Here is an 18,917-nt window from a genome sequence, read left to right on the forward strand (position 1 = left end):
CTTGTCGCTTATCAGGTTCAGCTTCACCAATCTGTGGATTCCCATTCCGTATGCGGCAATGGAGATTGTGCATCAAACTGGGGTAAAGACGTCTTGGGGCCCCACGGATTTCTGAGAAAGCATTTACGTTATGATATCTAGGCAGGGGTAAGGAGGGACTAGGCAATCTACTGAAGGGATCAGATAACGCGTGGTTATATCATGGACCCGAGACCTGCTCGAGGAGAACGGATTGACAATCGTCTACTACAGATTTATTCGAATAGAACAGCTACAAAATCCCAGGTTCCTAGTTCGGAACACGCGTTACCATGCAGACATGTAGAATTAAACCTGGTCTGGAAATGATAGCAGTCCCAGGAGAATGAACCTCTTATTAGTCTTGTTCTCCGGGCTCTAGCGTCTGATCCCTTGAAGGTGAAAGGGTTGACGGGCCAATACCGGCCGATACGAGTGGTGTCGTATCATACGACACCAATTGGGCTAATAGACTACGAGAAACAGCTAGGAGTGACCTGCAGGGACTTTTCCCCCCGTATCTCACTTGTCCTAGTTCGGTAACCATAACAGCCCGGGTCCATTACTCGCCTAGGTAGCTAAGCATCGATCGTCGGGCCTCTAGGGCCGAGAAGCAACCTATCTGAAAGCTAGTATATTTAGTATACCATCTACGGCAGAGATTCAAGTAACAAGAAACGGGTAGGTATGAATTAACCTATTACCTTGGTTTTGTTTCTTGAGCCTCACGATTGCTTGTCCTGTGGTATCTACACCCGTACATCGGTAATAGAGAATACCAAGTATCGCAACCAAGACTCCTATTTGGGACATATTGGGACATATTAACAGTCTCGGATGCGAACCAGCAAAGATAACGGCGAACATCGGATTACTTACAATCATCATCGTCCCACACTCCTCTACGGCTCCATTTAATAGACGAACTCTCGTAACGGAGAAGTTAGGAGTCAAGAAAACCCCGCCACCGACCGGACCCGAGCCGTTACTCAGACCTAGGGCCCGAGACTCCATACTAGATATAGTTCTAGAGGTGGTCAGTCGACTTTTTTTTTTCTAAACTCAACATCGTGCCACTCAGAATTGCTGATTGCGACTTAGCCTCTAGACTAAATACATCTAGCATACTTATATATATACAGACGAGCAACTTGCAGGGCCAATGTGAAGAAGCGTTTGACAACACAAGTGACAATAAAAGTTAGAACCTGAACTCTAGAGAAAACACTAGAGGATATTATAGAAATTCGTGACGAAAAGAAAAATGGCTACTTCGCGCGCAAACACCACGATCGTCGTCGTCGGCGGAGGCGGCACGATGGGCTCCTCCACCGCGCTGCACCTGGTACGGAATGGGTACACGCCGTCGAACATCACCGTCCTCGACACGTATCCCATTCCGTCGGCGCAGTCCGCTGGGAACGACCTCAACAAGATCATGGGCATCCAGCTGCGGAATAAAGTTGACCTGCAGCTTAGTCTCGAGGCTAGGGATATGTGGAGGAACGACGAGCTGTTCAAGCCGTTCTTCCACAACACCGGCAGGGTAACACAATTTCTTTCCCTCCTTTTACCGGGGGAGCTTTTTTTTACGAGGAGAATCTTAACACTGACGTAGACTAGCTTGACTGCGAGAGAACAGAAGAGGGCATCGCATCTCTCAGAGAAGAGTACGAGACCCTCCTCAAAGCGGGCCATGACCTAGAAAAGACCAACGAGTGGCTGGAAACCGAGGACGAGATACTGGCGAAGATGCCCCTGCTGGAGCGGGACCAGATCCAGGGCTGGAAAGCGATATTCTGCAAGGATGGCGGCTGGCTAGCTGCGGCCAAGGCGATCAATGCGATCGGAGAGGAGCTGCGCAAGCAGGGAGTCAAGTTTGGATTCGGAGGGTAAGCGGAAGCCCAAATGCGTCGATTACACGGCTATGGGTTTGCTAACGGACTTCGCAGGGCGGGATCCTTCAAGCAACCGCTTTTCAAGGAAGGTGGGACGACGTGTGTTGGGCTGGAGACGGTGGACGGGACGAAGTACTACGCCGACAAGGTGGTTTTGGCTACCGGAGCTTGGAGCCCGGCGTTGGTGGATTTGGAAGACCAGTGTTGTTCGAAGGTGAGCATGGCAAGAACCCTTTATGGGGAAAAAAATCTGCTAATCGCCAACATTAGGCCTGGGTATATGCCATGATGCAGCTGACGCCTGAAGAAGCTGCCGCATACAAGGACACGCCTGTGGTGTATAATGGCGACGTCGGGTTCTTCTTCGAGCCCAACGAGTACGCGCCACCCCTTTAAAAAGACATTGGGTTTTTTTCTTTTTGACAGAACGTGCTAACGGGTACCCAGAAACGGCGTGATCAAAGTGTGCGACGAGTTCCCCGGCTTCACGCGGTTCAAGCAGCACCAGCCCTACGGCGCCGAGAAGCCCAAGCCCGTCTCGGTCCCCCGCTCTCACGCAAAGCACCCCACAGACACGTACCCCGACGCATCGGAGAAGGGCATCCGCAGAGCCATCGCGACGTTCCTCCCGCGCTTCGCGGACAAGGAACTGTTTAACCGGGCGCTGTGCTGGTGCACTGATACGGCGGACACGGCCCTCCTGATCTGCGAGCATCCGAGGTGGAAGAACTTTATCCTCGCGACGGGGGACAGCGGGTGCGTTGCCTTTCCTACCTCCCTCTCTCTCTTACATACCCACCCAATCCAAATCCGGGACATAACTTAACTACAACGAATCATTTTGTTTTGTCGGAGATATCTAATATCTAACAAAACTCCCACGCTAACGTTTACCCACCATAATCACAGACACACCTTCAAACTCCTCCCGAACATCGGAAAGCACGTCGTCGAGCTGATCGAGGGCAGCCTGGACGACAAGTTCGTGCAGGCGTGGAGGTGGCGGCCTGGCGGCGATGCGCTCAGGTCAAAGCGCGGGGCGCCCGCGAAAGATCTGGCGGATATGCCTGGGTGGAATCATGATGCGTGATCTGAAGCATGATGTGAGGAGAGGAGAGAGGTTGGTATACCCTTTGGAAGTGTTGTACGTGTGTGTATATAGATGGGTGGGTACATAGGTATGTTTGATGAAGTAACGGTGATGAAGGAAATCGCTGAGTGTTTCACCGAAGTTATGATGATTCAGGTATCTACGAACTTACATGTAGGACTGCACTGCGACGCCTCTTTCGTGCCGTATCAGAAAGGGAAGAAAAAGAAAAAGAAAAAGATAGCAACGTTCCCGTGCCCTACCACGATGCAAGCACCCTTACAGTCTTGGCGGCTCGGCATGAATCCCTTCAAAGATCCCTTGGAAGCTGATATTTTTTTATCATGGAAAATTATTTTATCTACACGATAAACGCCAGGACTAATGAACCAAAACCCGTCAACTCAGCTCTCGAGCTTTGGCCGTTAGCATCCGTGGAAGTACGCTACCTGCCAGCCCCAAGGTAATCGTTTCCGACGTTTTGGTAACTATAATACGCACCATCAAACGGCCGTGTGACCTCGCCATGGCCTGCAACGATATTTACTAGGTAAGCACCTATCAGCGTAGTATCGCATCAACCCCCCCCCCCCTCTAGCCACCTCCCTAAAAGGGCAATATGTGCCAACTCCCCACGATGGCACGGGTATGCAGCCAGCGCGTGCGGAGTAGATTTAATACTGCACGAGTTCTCCTATCTACCTATATCTGGGGACAATGCTTCAGCCTACTCCCTATTCCCTACCTACCTAGATAGATTATATTTTGGATTTTAGGAGGGGAGTATTGGTATTCACATACCATACACCCAACCCACCGTAAGGCGCATATCGCAGAACTCGCATATGCAGACTTAGGTACCTACCAATGGCGGATATAGAAACAGGGTCCAAGAGGGGGGAGACGAAAGCGAACCAGGAAGCCGACGCGATGGGGGACGACCTAAAAGCCTCGTCGCAGCAGCAGCAGCAAGAAAACCGCAACGTCGGCACGCTCGACCGGAGGCTCAAGTCGCGGCACGTGCAGTTCATGGCGCTGTCGGGCGCAATCGGCACCGGCCTCTTCGTCGGCAGCGGGCAAGTGCTCTCCCTCGCGGGGCCCTTGTCCACGTTCCTGGCATACCTGATCACGGCGCTCAACGTGTACTGCGTCGTGCACAGCCTCGGCGAGATGGCGACCTACCTCCCGCTCCCGGGCGCGGTGCCGGTGTACGCGGGCCGCTACGTCGACGAGGCGCTCGGCTTCGTGCTCGGCTGGAACTACTGGTACCAGCTGGCGATCGGGTGCCCCCTCGAGGTCACCGTCTCCGTCGTCGTCGTCGACTACTGGCCCAACAGCATCCCCAAGGCCGCGCTCATCACCGTCTTCTTCCTCGCCATGGTCCTCGTGAACTGCTTCCCCGTGCGCGTGTACGGGGAGGCCGAGTTCGTCTTCGGCGCGGTAAAGCTGACCACCATCGTCGGGCTGATCCTGCTCATGCTCGTCATCACGCTCGGCGGCGCGCCCGGCGGGGAGCGCATCGGGTTCAGGTACTGGGACGACCCGGGGCCGATGAACGCGTACCTGGCGGCGGGGGCGGCGGGGCGGTTTCTCGCGTTCGGGAAGGTCTTCATCCAGGCGACGTTCTCGTACGGCGGCAGCGAGATGGTGGTGGTTGCGAGCGGCGAGACCGCGGACCCGCGGCGCAACATCCCCAAGGCCGTCCGCCGCGTCTTCTGGCGCATCGCGCTGTTCTACGTCCTCGCCGTCTTCCTCGTCACCCTGTGCGTGTCCTCGCGCGACGCCCGCCTGCTCGACGCCATCGCGGCCGAGGCCCCGGGCGCCGCCGCGTCGCCGTTCGTCATTGCCATTGAGAATGGCGGGATCAGGGTCCTGCCGTCGATTATCAACGCGGTGGTGCTGACGTCGGCGTGGTCCGCGGGGAACTCGTTCTTCTATGCGTCGACGCGCGTGCTGTATGCTGCGGCGCTGGATGGGAAAGCCCCGAGATTCCTCAGGTACGAGAGGTGGGGCGTCCCGTATGCGTGTGTGGCTGCGACGACGGCGCTGAGTCTGCTGAGCTACATGAACCTCGACCACCAGGGCGAAGAGGTGTTCTTCTGGTTCTCCAACATCTCGGCCGTCTCGACGCTGATCGTGTGGGCGTCCATCTGCCTGACCTACCTCCGCTTCTACCACGGCCTGCGGTATAACGGGATATCGCGGGACACGCTGCCGTACAAATCGCCCTTCCAGCCGTTCCTCGCGTACTTCGCGATCTGTTTCTGTCTCGTGGTCGCGTTTTTTAACGGGTATGATGCCTTTTTCCCCGGCAAGTTCAGCGCGAAGACTTTCGTGCCGCCGTATATCGATATACCGATCTTCGCGGCGTTGTTCCTGGGGTATAAGTTTGTGAAGGGGACGAAGATGGTTAAGCTGGGGGATATGGATCTCTGGAGCGGGAAGGCGGAGGTGGATCGGCTGGAGGGGACGTGGAAGGAGCCGGTGCCGAGGAATTGGTTGGAGAGGGTGTGGTTTTGGATTGCTTGATATTTACCTTGGCGAAAAAGATTATTTCTACTTTATGCTCTTAATTTCACTTCTTTGTGGTGAGGGAAGGTCTGAGTATAAAGGGGTGAGAACGTTGTTCATTGAGGAACTCAATAACGACATAATAATGCGTTATATGATACTACCTACCGTAGGGGAAACCCCCCACCCCATATATGTCACAAATAAGCGTGTATTTAGGTAACAGGTGTATAAAGAGTTGCACCGGGGATAACTACAATACAGGTGCAATGAAAGCCCCATTATTAATCCCCCTTCTCCCAACCGACGATTTTTCATGACCTCGTCTTACTTCATTTAAACATCTTTACTCCAAGATATAGCTTATGCCAAGTCCTTATAGATTGGCAAAGATAACAGCACCGCCGAAAAGCGCGGCAGCACCAATGGCACCGGTCTGCTTGGGGACTGCCGCGCCCTCGGAGCTCGAAGTCGTTTCCGAACCTCCCGCCGATGTGGCAGCAGGGAATGTGGTGGTAGGTGTGGTGACTCCACTGGTGAAGGGAACGCCGTCGGTGCCAGTGCTTGCACCGGAGAAAGCTGGCGCGGTGGTTGTGGCCGTGGTGTCGGGGGTAGCAGAGGCGTTGTCTGGGTTTAGAACTCTGTGAACCGACCGTCAGCGACAGTTTACCTAAGTAGATATTTTGGGCGGTGATGAGGGTGTAGGCAGATAGGGGAAACTTACCCGTCAATCACGTGTACGACACCATTCTCGATGAGGATATCGGGGACAGTGACCTTGGCGGAATTGACGTATACCGTGCCATCGATCACAGTGATGGTGAGGTTCTGGCCGTTAACGGCTTGTACAGATGTATTTGATAGCTGGCTGCTGTAGGCTACGGAGCCGTTGATGACGTGGTAGCCGATGACGCTGGTCAGCTGGTCTGAGCTGAAGTTAGCGACGAGATTGCCGATGGCATCAAACGCATCGTTGTTGGGCGCGAAGATGGTGATGTCGTGCGTGTTTGCAAGCGAGTCTGTCAGGTTGGCAGCGTTGATGGCGCCTTCAGCTGCGGTGAGGTTCGCGTTGGACAAGGTCTCTGTCACGTTCTGGGGGATTACTAGGAGATTGTCGATGATGTGAATGGTGCCACCGGTAAAGTTGATGTTCTATGACTTGTCAGTAATCAATGTTCGTGTTGGGTTGAGTCAGCTGGTAAACTAACCGGTGTGATGACGGAGGCATTCTCCTTCAATGCGCTGAAGAACGTCACGTTATTATCGTTGAGCCGGGCTTCAACTACTTGGCCACCGGTGACATTGGTGTAAGTCGAGTTGGTCAGTTGTGTCCGGATGAACACGGAGTCGTTGCCAAAGCTCGAGTCCAGATGTGTGCCGTTCAGGACATGATAACTCAACAATGCTTGGAGGTATCCCGGATTGGTCAGCAACGAAGTGCTATCGTTCAGAGCGTTTAGAGCATCATTGCTGGGGGCCAAGATGGTAATATTATGTAAGTTGTTCAAGGCATCGGCGAATGAAGAGTCGGATGCGATGAGAGCTATGAAATGTTAGTTAGGGGCTTGAGACAATGGAAGCAATTCAGCATACCGCTTAGAGACGACAGACTCGAGTTCTGAGATCCGAGAGCATCGGTCAAACTCGGTGTCTGGGCAGAGGCCACAGAAGCCAATGCTAGTAGGAGAGGTGTCTTGTACTGCATCGTGATTGCTGGGTATGGAACCTAAGGTAGCGACAGGATCATATAAACACCGATATTATGATATTCAGATGAGATGCAGTACAGCTGCAGCAGGTATCTCCTCGATTTTTAACGAGAATTGTTTCACAGAACAACAAGAAGAAGCTGGAGGCAACGTCCTGCATTTAAAGCCGGACCCTCCATGGCTGCAGACGGTCACCATCGCGGGGTTGTTGTTTAGAACAAAGACCTGATGAAGTCATGATGTTGAGAACAGGGCCAAGACATCTATGAGGCCAATCAAGATCGCCTCACAGCCAGCTTCTTGTGCCTCGTAAGCTGCTGATGACGAGGCAAATGTCAGTAAAGGGCGACTTATACTGCCTTGCTAAATCCGTCTTATCCGAATGGTCAGCCACATTTCATCAGATGGACTCACCATCTTCGCACCTGCTGAGACAAACGATGCATACTAGCCAGTAGTAACTCCTGGCGTCTCCTTGTGGTCCATTTTTATACTGTGCTTCGTCTTCCAACATTGAGGTTCATCATTGATGTTCTTTATATGTCAACAAGGAGTATCTTTCTGTATTTTAGCACTCAGGTTGATCCAGGGAGTACTCGTGAATACTTTTATACTTGGACTTCGATTACGTGTAAGTCGATGTCGTCAAGAGAAGATCCGATTAGCTGATAGAAAGCCACCAGCTATGGAGAAACAGAAGTAGTGTTATGCTCCCCGCATTTTAGATCTGTCCATCGAGCATAAAACCTGGAGATGATCGACAAAGCTTGGTTATGCATGTTGTCCCGTTCCGAGCTCCTGGTACATCATGGAGGAGGCGGAATTGAATAAAGGATTGAATTTTAGGACTTACATTGGACAGGTAAATTCGTTACACGGCCCGCGATTCTGGATTCGTACGCACTTGAGACACCGTGACGTCGTAGTCCCTCGAACCACCAAGACATTGTCCATAAGTGGTCTACCTATACGCACCTTAGCTAGGTATTTAGCATAGCCAGCTCCTGAGGTTATCATGTTATAGACATGTAGCATTCATCGGCGACCTAAGAAGACAATAATATTGCAATACTACTAGGTATTGTACGCACCATTGATATCACGTAGGATGGTAATGCCACCTTGAATGGCTTTGATATCTCGTTGTTAGAAAAACAACGACAACTGCTTAGCTCTGGGTCTTGGCCTACATGACGAGTGTCATCTTAGTCGGGTAAAGGGGGTTTTGGTATTTCCACACTCATCCGATTGTGATATAGAGAGGCCTTATGTACTTACTACCATCATATGTACATATTCCCGTTGCTATACAACATCACTTGACCATGACTTGGCTCTTTTTCCTTACATGCATGTTTTTATGCATCTCCTCTTCTATCATATCAACGTGTCACGTATCACAGATCCACCCCCTCCTTACGAGGACGTCGAGAGGCGTTCTACGCTGTAGGAAGCCGCTAACGTATTCTGAACCACTTGATGAGCCCGCGGGCGTTTGATGCTTTAGCTGCTAAACAATACATAGAGGTGGCTCATAATCTTCTACTATAAGTGAATATTCCTACTTCTCTCCGTAGCTTGTACTATGTGTTTGCTTCCTGACATCTGCCTGTCCGTTCAATGCTCCAGAAGAGTACAAGGTACACTACATTGCCGCAAATGTACGAAGTACATGGCTGGTACATAAAACACAGCACTTGAAGACTGCAAATTACCACTTCAAACACTCTTCAAGGTACCAGCCAGGCAACATTAATCAGAAATCCGTTCTATCTGCCACGACAACTTTGTTGCAACTTGAGATGAAGATTCGCCATGGGTTCGTTGTTCAAGACGGACGCTTGCGACTTTATGATGACAGAACCCCCGAATGCTTGAGAAAATACTGACGAGCGACACGCCGATACCTAGGCAAGAGATCGGAGTCTAGTGCTGCTTGAACTAGGCACCTCCACGAACATGTGCAAGCCGACGCCGCATCCAAAGCCTTAGTAGCAGGATCTGATACCGTATCGGCCTCGCCGCTGGTTTTGGGGCCAAGCAGTGACAGAACAAAATGCCGCCACCGGTTGTTTATATGTCAGGGGGGTGGGTACTAAGAACATCGTGACTAGGTACCCTCGAGCTCGCAGTGTTGGTCATATTCGAGTTGCGCGGTGCCAATGGAGATATATACTACCTACCTAGGTTAGGGGGCTGAAAAACTCTGAGGTAAAAATCTCCCATTCCTGCCATGTTTTATAGATATTTTCCTTTGCATAGGTATGTATGTAGGTGCATGCCACCGAAGTGCTTACACATATAGGTACCTACCTACGCAGGTATATTGGGTGTGCTGCCAGTTGATTCCGACTGCACTAGGTTACCTATAAGTAAGGGCAGAGCCGTCCTTATAGAAACGTTAGAATGTTACTCTCCGGAATGATTTCTTCGACCTCGACCTCCACGTCTCTAGAAAATTATAATGTCCATCAACTTCAGTTCACCTCTGTTCCCGTTGAAAAGGCCAACTGACTTCCCAACTTATCGGCGACTTATAACCATCTTCACGCCAAACCCTTCTTCTACAAATGCCCCAACATATTCACGCAACCGTATGCGGCGAGAAGGTGGGTAAACTTGAAGCCAGACGGTTCTTGCAAGTGCTGGGCTGAAAAGGCAGGCCAGATGACCCCGTAGCCTCCCGCGGGTTTTGGAATGGGGGAACAACACTCTGCTCAGGCCGCCACAGAGCTGCCACCGGGATATTGGCTTCTGCATCCCGCATTATTCTACACTTCGATGCGCAACCGCCTAATGGTAGTTGCCCATCGCCAACGACAGAGACATATAACATGGGCGTACCTATCCATCCGACAGCCTGTCTATGACGTCGAAGCCGCTGTCCAACCTCGCACCACTCGGAAGCTTACATACCTAGGTATTATAGCGTTCTCGGGATCTGATAAAGCCAATGTACCCAGGGGGTTGCTAGATCTAGATGTGCTAGAGCCATGGCCAGTAGAAGCTTTATATCTGAACTATACCGTTGCTACCGGCGTTTAGGTTAGTCACCTGGCACATGGGAAATCGTCACCGAAACCGCTACCGCACATCCATACTAGCGGCTTGTCAGAACCGGCAACGTTCGTTCGAAAAGGGCCTTCTTCATTTAGACGAGGAGAAAATGCTGGCTAGTACTGGGAGCCAAGGCTGGACAAATGTCGAACTTCACTACGCTAGTCGGATTTCTCCAAGTATGGGGAAGGATAGTGCGTTGGGGACCTTGGGGTTTGTGGAGTTGTGGAGTTTTGGAGACGCTTTCGAATCCACATGGTTCCCAGATTGATGTGTGAAAGCTTGCTTGCTTGCTTGTTTGCTCGCTTGCTTCCTCGATGTAATGTCTAACCTAGGTCCACCACGAAGCAATGGTCGACGTACTTGACTGAAAGAAACTAAGCAGAAGTCGTAAAGGCCTTCGAGATTCGCAAATGCCAAGATAAGGACATATTAATCAGGTCGATGAGCTGTGCGTTATAGATCTAATGTGCTATGGCTTCATAATACAACGGTTGTTCACCTAGACAGAGATGGGTTCGTGGACATGATTTCATTGCGCGAGCGCTGGGATGACCTCGGGAGCCCTGGCCCGGCGAGCTCGTCGGCGCTGTCTTCACGGACCACCCGGAGCCACAGCTCGGCTTGCTGCACGTTGCAGTGTTGCACATCGAGGACAGGAAGCGATACAGGGTGCCATACGCAAGCCGCGGGAATTTTGCCTTGAATAGTACAGTTTGGTTGCGAATCCCCGCGCCAAGGTGAACATCTCCATTACTTATATCTCTCAGCGAGGAGGAGAGCTAGTCTAGGGAACTACCTAGGTACCCATATTTTCGATGGTGGGCGATCTTTTCGTACATTTTCGTTTGGTCGCTTTGAATCTCGCATGAATGGATCTGATGTTTCTACATAGATCACATACTATGTGGGTAGTGGATGGTAGGAGGTAGGTACCTAGGTTAGGTAGGTGTCTCGTGGGCAAGAAGGACATCAGGGTGTAATAAATAAATAAATGCCTACATGTACATGTTTCTACATAATCTAATAATTACCTGTCATTTTCTTCAAAAGAATCCTTTTTGATCCTTGATCCAAGTTCGGTATAATATTCGATCTCATCTCTCCCACAGGCGAAATCCCTGTGGCCACCCATTGGCCTAGAAACTGGGGGAACAACACCCGATGAACATCACAGTAAACACACCACACACACCACACACACCACCGGTGACGAGCCCATCAAGCCGAGCTCAAGACCCAACGCTTAAATAGCTCGCCGAGATCCCCGCCGAAATTCCCCGCACTGTAGATTCCGCTAATGGGCTAATGGGCGAGGTAAGATGCGGAGTAGCTAAGAGCTATCTTGTTGCCTAGCTGCAACTACTCCAAGCCCAGTCAGCCCAAGCATTCCTCCGGAGTGACATTTCCCGGTTTTTTTGTATTTTTTTTTCTCTGGCTCACCTAGCAGAGGAGGATGGGATGGGATGAGCTTCAAGAAAGATTTTTTTCTAGGCCGGGATACTGGTAGATACTGCATTAGCTCTACGGGGCGCTCCTTGTTCTCGCCATGAGGCTTGCGGCTTTCTTCACGATGGTACCTAGGCACTAGACCACATCCGAGCTGAAAAGGGGCCTTGGCGTGAGCAAAAGAACTTTCGGAGCTCTCCATCTCTCTTTCTCTTGAAATGCACGTGGCGTAATCACCGAACTACTTCTTACATCCAGGTAGCTACGCAGTGATGTGATCGTCTGGTCTTAAGACTTGGCTTTTTTTTTCTTTCTAGTAGTAGGCCCGAAGGATTCAAAAGCTCGATGAATTCCGCCATGCTTTCGGGTTTGGGGGGTCGGTTCCCTCATGTTTCTATCGACCAACGAAGCCAAGCAACAACAACATGAAGGTCCCAAAGTCACTCACTGCCGTGAGCCTGCTGGGGTGTCAATTCCCTTCGTTAGGATCATGCCAAGATACCGTGGATTGTGAGTACTATTTTATTTTATTTTATCTTGCTTCCAACACTATACCTACTACCTAGGAGACAAACTGACTCTCTGTTAGGGATTTCCGTCGGCGATGGTCCATCGTTCACTCTGTCCTCGTCCAACATCTCCTACCAATTCCACGTTGACCCCTTAACGCTGGACCTGATCCACGACCACTGGGGCAGCTACGCCGCCGAGACCGTCCCCGACTTCGACGGCGTGACCTCCGGCTGGGGCGGCCCCTACACCTACAGCCGCCGCGAGTTTCCCGACCTCGGCCGCGGAGACTTCCGCGTGCCCGCGATCCACATCCAGCACGCCGACGGGAACACCGTGTCGGCCTTCTCCTACGTAGGCCACGACGTGAGCTCCGGCAAGCCGGCTCTGCCCGGCCTGCCCGCCACGTACGGCAGCGAGGTGGACGTGTCGACGCTGATCGTCCACATGTACGACAACTACTCGGACGTCTCCGCGGACCTGCACTACTCCATCTTCCCGAAGTACAACGCTGTGGTCCGCAGCTTCAGCATCACGAACAACGGGACCGAGGACATCACGGTGCTGCGAGCGAGCAGCTGGAGCATCGACATGCCGAACGAGGAGCTGGAGATGATTGACCTCCACGGCGATTGGGCCGCCGAGGCGCGTATCAATCGACGATCGGTCGTCTTCGGAGAGCAAGGGTGAGCTAGAATCTTGATTATGCTACGTGAAGTAGTTAGCTAACGCTCGGCATGCAGTTTCCGCTCATCAGCAGGATACTCGTCGCATTTCCACAACCCTTTCCTAGCCCTCACGTCTCCGAGCACTACCGAGTCGCTCGGCCCAGCAACAGGGTACAACCTAGTGTACACGGGTTCGTTCTCCGCCGATGTCGAGCGCTGGTCAACCGGTTGGGTCCGAGTTCTCCTCGGTCTTAACCCGCTGCATCTCTCGTGGCCCGTTGCCCCGGGCGAGACCTTCACCTCCCCCGAGGTAGTCTCCGTCTTCTCGGAACAGGGGCTCGGCGGGATGTCGCGATCCTTCCACTCGCTCTACAGAAACCATCTGTCCCGATCCAACCACACTGCCGAGACGAGGCCACCCTTGTTGAACTCGTGGGAGGGTCTCGGCTTTGACTTCAACCAGTCGTCCATGGTCAAGCTTGCCCAGGACGCTGCGGGGCTCGGCTGCACTCTGTTCGTGAACGACGATGGCTGGTTCGGCACGGATTACCCACGAAACAACGACAGCCTGGGCCTGGGAGACTGGACGCCCAACCCGGCCAAGTTTCCCGACGGCCTCACTCCGTACATCGAGCAGGTAGACAACATCACGATCGGCAACTCCTCCGAGCACATGCAGTTTGGGTTGTGGGTTGAGCCTGAGATGGTCAACCCCGACTCCGACCTCTACCGGGAGCATCCCGACTGGTGTATGCACTCGGGCAGCCACAACCGCACCCTCCAAAGAAACCAGCTTGTCCTGAACTTGGGCCTTCCGGAGGTGCAGGAGTACATCATCACCGTCATAGAACGAATCCTCGACTCCGGCCCGATCGGATACATCAAATGGGACAACAATCGTGGCATCCACGAAATGTCGTCCCCGGCGGCAAGCCACGCGTACATACTAGGACTCTACAGTGTCATCGACAACCTGACGACCACCCACCCCGAGATCCTCTGGGAAGGCTGCGCATCCGGGGGCGCAAGATTCGACCCTGGCCTGCTCCACTACTGGCCCCAGAGCTGGACGAGCGACAACACCGACGGCCTGGAGCGTCTGTACATCCAATTCGGCACGTCGCTGCCCTACCCGCCCTCGTCCATGGGCTGCCACGTCAGCGCCGTCCCCAACCACCAGACCGGCCGCACCACGCCGCTGGCTTTCCGAGCCGCCGTGGCCTCCATGTGCGGATCGTTCGGCTTCGAGCTCGACCCGTCCACGCTGGAGCAGGAGGAGCGCGACGCGATCCCGTCTCTGATCGCCACCCAGCAGAAGATCAACCCGATCGTGATCAACGGCGACTTCTACCGCCTCGCTCTTCCGGACCAGTCCAACTGGCCGGCGGCCATGTTCGTCTCGCCCGAGCTCGACTCCGCCGTGCTCTTCGCGTTCCAGGTCCGGTCCGCCCTGAAGCCGCTCCCGCCCCCGCTGAAGTTGCAGGGACTGGACACCAATGCCAAGTACACGGTTAGCAACGGGACTTGGGAGCAGAGCTGGTCGGGATCGACGCTGATGAATATCGGACTGAGCCTGGCTTGGCCCAGCTCTGATTATGAAAGCTTCGTCTTGACACTTGACAAAGAATAAGCGAGATAGAACTAGTAGGTAGTTTGGTTCACATAAATATTATATATACCAGGTACAACTTACCAAGTATTGCTCAATAATAAAAGAATAGCTCCAGACGAAAGATGAAATGATGATCCTGAAACTCGTAAATTGTTGAACTTTCTGGTATTTAGTTCTCGGTTTTTGAACATACCTATATAGGTACAGCCGAATATTCGCTGATCAGCCCTTTCTATTTGATTCTAAGTTCCTTCCTCTGTACTATGCTCGTCTTAAGTAGGTATCAATCATTACTTTTCTAAAATAAATAAACCGCGGCTAGTTTAACTAGGCATTACGATGGCCGATAGCCTTCGTGATTATGGCTCAAAAAACAATCGCTACGTAGACCAACTCCTAAAATCAATCCATTATCCATGATTCACCGCCCATTACTTAAGTTACGATAATAGAAACATTGGTTTGGAATCCCGCATTACCATGATGTTATAGTCCCGTATTCACTGTATATCCTCTCCCTGTGTTGACTGAACAATATATCCTCCAGTCGAAATAGGCATGTTGAGGTACCCTAAGCTGCACATGTCGTAGAAATTGTCCTGACTTGGTGGTAGCCCGAATTATCACTTCTTTTATGGAAGTCATTTAAGAACCGGACATGACGGTTTCACTCAGCAATTTGATATTCGTTCACCCGAGTCGATTCATACAAAAGAGGTCTGGTTATCCGTTCAGCCTATATAGCTTCTTCTGTCCATATAGCAGTCGGAGAGACGAGGTGAAAAAAAATTATTGATGACCAGCCGCAAGCCTATGATGCGTGTTATGTAACGAAACTGGTGAATAAACTAGTGTACAGCGGCAACCGGAAACAATCGTGAATGGCACTGGCGTACGATGGTTTTGCGGACTTAATTCCTAAATCGTCCGGCACGTCGACTCATGATAGAAGACAGGAAGCATGACCCTCCATAAACGGAGCTGGAAGGATTGCTCAAAATCTGATTCGAACTGGTTCGGTCGAGTCGAAAATCAGGCACTATTTCGACCCTCACGAGCCACCGCCGAATCGCTTTGCGCGCGCCTCAGCCTTTGCTTTCTCGGTTGGGTCGTTTACGAAGCTGGGTCTGCCCTTTCCGCCGTTCGATTTGCTCTCGTTCCTTCCCTCATTCCTGCCCTCGTTTCTTGGCGCACCACCAGGTCTGCCGCCTCCGCCCTGGTGTCGGCGACCCCTACCCCTCTGTCGTCCACCATTGTTCTGTCGCTTCGCACCGCGATCGGCGGCATCGGCGTTGCTTCCCTCTCGGCCTCGCTTGGGTGGTCTCTTCTCAGGTAAGGCGGCATCAAGTCCCGACACTAGAGTAGCCTCATCCACGCCAAATCGCTCAGCGCGCGTGACCTTCTTCTTGATCTCGTCGTTCTCGACAATTCCGAATCGCTTGGCGCGTTCGGCGCGTTTGCGCGCTTCTTCATCAGCACTGCTCGCGGGTAGATGCGCAGAGAAGTCGGCCTTTGGGGCTTCAGTGCTAGCTGGCTCTTCAGCGGCAACCTCAGCTGGCTTGTCTGTGGCTGGAGTAGGGTCGGATGTATCCTTCACAGGTTCAACGGTCTCAGCAGCCTTCTCCTCAGTAGGCGCCGGGGTAGGATCAGAAGCCTGGGCCGATTGAGCGGGTTGGGCTGGCTCTGCGGGTTTTGTTGTTGTGACTGGGACCTCATCATCGCTATAATCAATTTCGTCCTCGTTCTCACGAACAGGCGCGGCTATAAATAATGTATTAGCATATCAAGAGCATGACTACCACGACAGCTCCATCGTAATGGATATCCACAACAATCTGAGAATAAATACTAACCTGTGGACTTGTCGTGTTCCTGAAGTCGGGCGATAAGGTCCGCCTTGTTTCCTGTGACGGGCAAGGACTTCTCCTGGAGGAGCTTCTTGAGCTCGGGGACCTTCAAAGAGGCGTAGTCGGACATCGTGATGGATGCGCGACGCGACGAGGGTTGGAAGAAGTTGTGATGGGATTGATGATACAATACTATGTATGTATGTGTGGGAAAATATGAAGGAGGGGGCAAAAAAGTTATTGTCAATGGCAACTGAGTAGATGATTTATTTAAGTTGAGGTGGTTGAAAGAAAGAGAAGAAAGGTCGAATTAAGTTTGGTAATGAACAAAAAAGTTCAAGGTTAGCTTTAGTTAGCTGGAGATGGATGAGAAACGAAAGAGCGAACTGGAAAATGGGGTGGATGGTCCTAACATTGAAGCGCGACAGGCTTAGCATGTACAACGTACCCTAGTCCCGTATGAAATGTACATGTACCTGGTACTTGGCCTGTTTGGTTCAAATGAATGAATGGAAAGAACGCGTCCTCACAATTGAATGAAAACAAGGCGGGTCGGAATGTGCACAGACCATATTTGTTGTCTTAAAGAAGGACACATATGTACTGGGTACCGCAAATAGCAACCTGCATTTACTACATATGTACTAGTAGTACATCATGGATCCGTCAGATTTCTTATCTTATCATTGGTTAAAATTTACCTACATAGTACGTAGTCACCAGTCAAAATACACAGGTACATAAATAGAAGTTGCATATGATGAAGCTTTAACTTACATAACTATCTCTATCACAAAATTAATGTTACTCAAGAATTTATTCGTATTTCTTCTATCTCATATGTGACCTACTCACGACTTTCCAAAGAGTATCGGAAACCAACACATATCTGACAGATATACGGATAGGTAGATGCGGATGCGATTTCAAGATATTGCGTAAGTAGTGAGAATAAAAAGATTGGTGGCCAAGAGCGAGCTGTAGAGACACCACACGAGGCACTGGATATAAGTGCCTTTAAGCGTTATCGAAGAATGCAGTGAATAGTTAAGTATATATACCTAGGTTAGGTATGTATAATCTGCACGTGGTTGAAACCTCCAGATCGGACGATAGCTACATAGTTATGTAAGACGTTCCTGCAACCACATGCAACCTCTCGCAGGCCAGCAGTCGGCTATCTGACAGAGGGCCATGCTGTTCAAGCGAATGCGGCAGGTCAACTATAAACTCTCTCGGGACCGACGAACTGACAGGAGCGAGCGTTACACCATCGGATATATATTCATCTTGACATGAGCTTGTTTTGAAACTCTAGAACCCCCCTCTCTGGGATGATAAAAAAGGCTGATTGATACCTTAGTGGATAATCCAAAATGTTCGATCAACCTCGGATTTATTCATACTCGTGAGCTGTAACAAAAGTAATATCTATACCTCGCTCAATCTACACCAGGTATTCATCACCACATCTCAACAATAAACATGGAATCCCCCTCAAAACCGATCCCCATCGTCCTCTGCGGCAAGGCCGAAGTTGTCGCAAAACCAGTGATCGAGGGTCTGAAGCCTGAGTATGAAGGTATGTAGCGGCCTACCTACCTAATCTACCAACACAAAACCCCCCAAACCCATAACAGAAAGTACCTCAAAATATCCATCAAGTAGTTAGTCACGTAGCCAGTCACTCAGTTCCTTCCAACCCCCTCATCCTAAAACACCAACAGTCATCCTCTTCTGTCTCGGCGCCCAGGCTACTGCCGCAGAAGTGCCATATAGTGAGTTTGAGCCCTCAACCCCCCCCCCCCCCCCCCCCTGCCTCCTTCAACCCTCCCAACTAACCCCCCCCCCCAAAGTCCTCCGCGGCATCCCTCCCCCCTCACCAACCAGCGCCCTCGGCACCGGGAACTACACGACCGCGCCAGCCGCCATAATAATGGGTTCAGCCTGGGACGCCGACGACGCGGCCAGCGTGCAAGCCGCGATCCGTAGCATCCCCCCCAAACCCAACTCCGAATCCACTACTCCCGTAATCTTGCGTTACAACCCTGACGTATCTGTATCCGCGCCGGCGCCTCCAAGTCCTGAGTACGCCTTCCAGTTGGTCCGTCGTATTCGGATGTGTTTGGATAAGTTGACGCGGGAGCAGGAGGGTCCTGAGAGTGGTGTCATGGTGTGTATCTACCTGTTGCTTTCTTTCCTTGCGATATGGGGTTGCTGACTTATGATGTGTTAGTGGTACTAGATAAATTGAAGAAATCAAAGCCTACTGGTTATCTCTGAAACTTCGTAATATCTACCTGAGTAGATAACTACGTATAATTGTGTTTTCAGATGGGCAGGACATGCTCCCAGAACATTTCACATTTCACAATTCCAAAACGCAAAGATGAGTATATGGTTTTATCATTAATGTTTATAATCATTAGTACGTATGTTGGAGTGCTGTGTACAATAGCCTAAACATTTTTATACAGCATAGTGGGAGAGGGCATAAAACTGGGGGAAATTAAAAAAAGGGGGGGCAGGAGAAAGATGCAGAATGCCG

General features: G+C 51.4%; 6 protein-coding genes across 6 annotated transcripts; 4 read left to right on the forward strand and 2 right to left on the reverse strand.

Annotated features, from left to right (window-relative positions):
- Nucleotides 1-1,282: 1,282 nt before the first annotated feature.
- On the forward strand, nucleotides 1,283-3,626 carry GGS25DRAFT_531755 (fructosyl amino acid oxidase; the record flags this gene model as incomplete). Its single annotated transcript, XM_049265520.1, has 6 exons — nucleotides 1,283-1,564; nucleotides 1,642-1,910; nucleotides 1,971-2,130; nucleotides 2,187-2,293; nucleotides 2,364-2,672; nucleotides 2,826-3,626. 6 exons carry the CDS (start codon nucleotides 1,283-1,285, stop codon nucleotides 3,004-3,006), a joined length of 1,308 nt encoding a protein of 435 aa, XP_049116880.1. The 3' UTR covers nucleotides 3,007-3,626.
- Nucleotides 3,347-5,709, forward strand: GGS25DRAFT_289018 (proline-specific permease). Its single transcript, XM_049257542.1, has one exon. It carries the CDS (start codon nucleotides 3,874-3,876, stop codon nucleotides 5,533-5,535), a length of 1,662 nt encoding a protein of 553 aa, XP_049116881.1. The 5' UTR covers nucleotides 3,347-3,873; the 3' UTR covers nucleotides 5,536-5,709.
- Nucleotides 5,710-5,714: 5 nt separating this feature from the next.
- GGS25DRAFT_289252 (FAS1 domain-containing protein) lies at nucleotides 5,715-7,488 on the reverse strand. Its single transcript, XM_049257543.1, has 4 exons — nucleotides 7,111-7,488; nucleotides 6,726-7,060; nucleotides 6,242-6,669; nucleotides 5,715-6,158 (listed from the first exon to the last, which is right to left on the reverse strand). The coding sequence occupies exons 1-4, from the start codon at nucleotides 7,220-7,222 to the stop codon at nucleotides 5,894-5,896; spliced, it is 1,140 nt and encodes a 379-aa protein (XP_049116882.1). The 5' UTR covers nucleotides 7,223-7,488; the 3' UTR covers nucleotides 5,715-5,893.
- A 4,558-nt stretch (nucleotides 7,489-12,046) lies between these two features.
- Nucleotides 12,047-14,650, forward strand: GGS25DRAFT_289332 (glycoside hydrolase family 36 protein). The gene is made up of 3 exons (XM_049257544.1): nucleotides 12,047-12,242; nucleotides 12,322-12,928; nucleotides 12,986-14,650. The coding sequence occupies exons 1-3, from the start codon at nucleotides 12,158-12,160 to the stop codon at nucleotides 14,538-14,540; spliced, it is 2,247 nt and encodes a 748-aa protein (XP_049116883.1). The 5' UTR covers nucleotides 12,047-12,157; the 3' UTR covers nucleotides 14,541-14,650.
- A 923-nt stretch (nucleotides 14,651-15,573) lies between these two features.
- GGS25DRAFT_521910 (uncharacterized protein) lies at nucleotides 15,574-16,499 on the reverse strand (the record flags this gene model as incomplete). The annotated part of the gene is made up of 2 exons (XM_049264136.1): nucleotides 15,574-16,283; nucleotides 16,376-16,499. The coding sequence occupies 2 exons, from the start codon at nucleotides 16,497-16,499 to the stop codon at nucleotides 15,574-15,576; spliced, it is 834 nt and encodes a 277-aa protein (XP_049116884.1).
- Nucleotides 16,500-17,854: 1,355 nt separating this feature from the next.
- GGS25DRAFT_521911 (uncharacterized protein) lies at nucleotides 17,855-18,614 on the forward strand (the record flags this gene model as incomplete). The annotated part of the gene is made up of 4 exons (XM_049264137.1): nucleotides 17,855-17,951; nucleotides 18,097-18,147; nucleotides 18,226-18,542; nucleotides 18,606-18,614. 4 exons carry the CDS (start codon nucleotides 17,855-17,857, stop codon nucleotides 18,612-18,614), a joined length of 474 nt encoding a protein of 157 aa, XP_049116885.1.
- Nucleotides 18,615-18,917: the final 303 nt, after the last annotated feature.

The sequence above is a fragment of the Hypoxylon fragiforme genome, assembly GCF_022984875.1.
Source record: "Hypoxylon fragiforme strain CBS 206.31 chromosome Unknown GGS25scaffold_5, whole genome shotgun sequence".
In the NCBI taxonomy this organism is placed as follows: Eukaryota; Fungi; Ascomycota; class Sordariomycetes; order Xylariales; family Hypoxylaceae; genus Hypoxylon; species Hypoxylon fragiforme.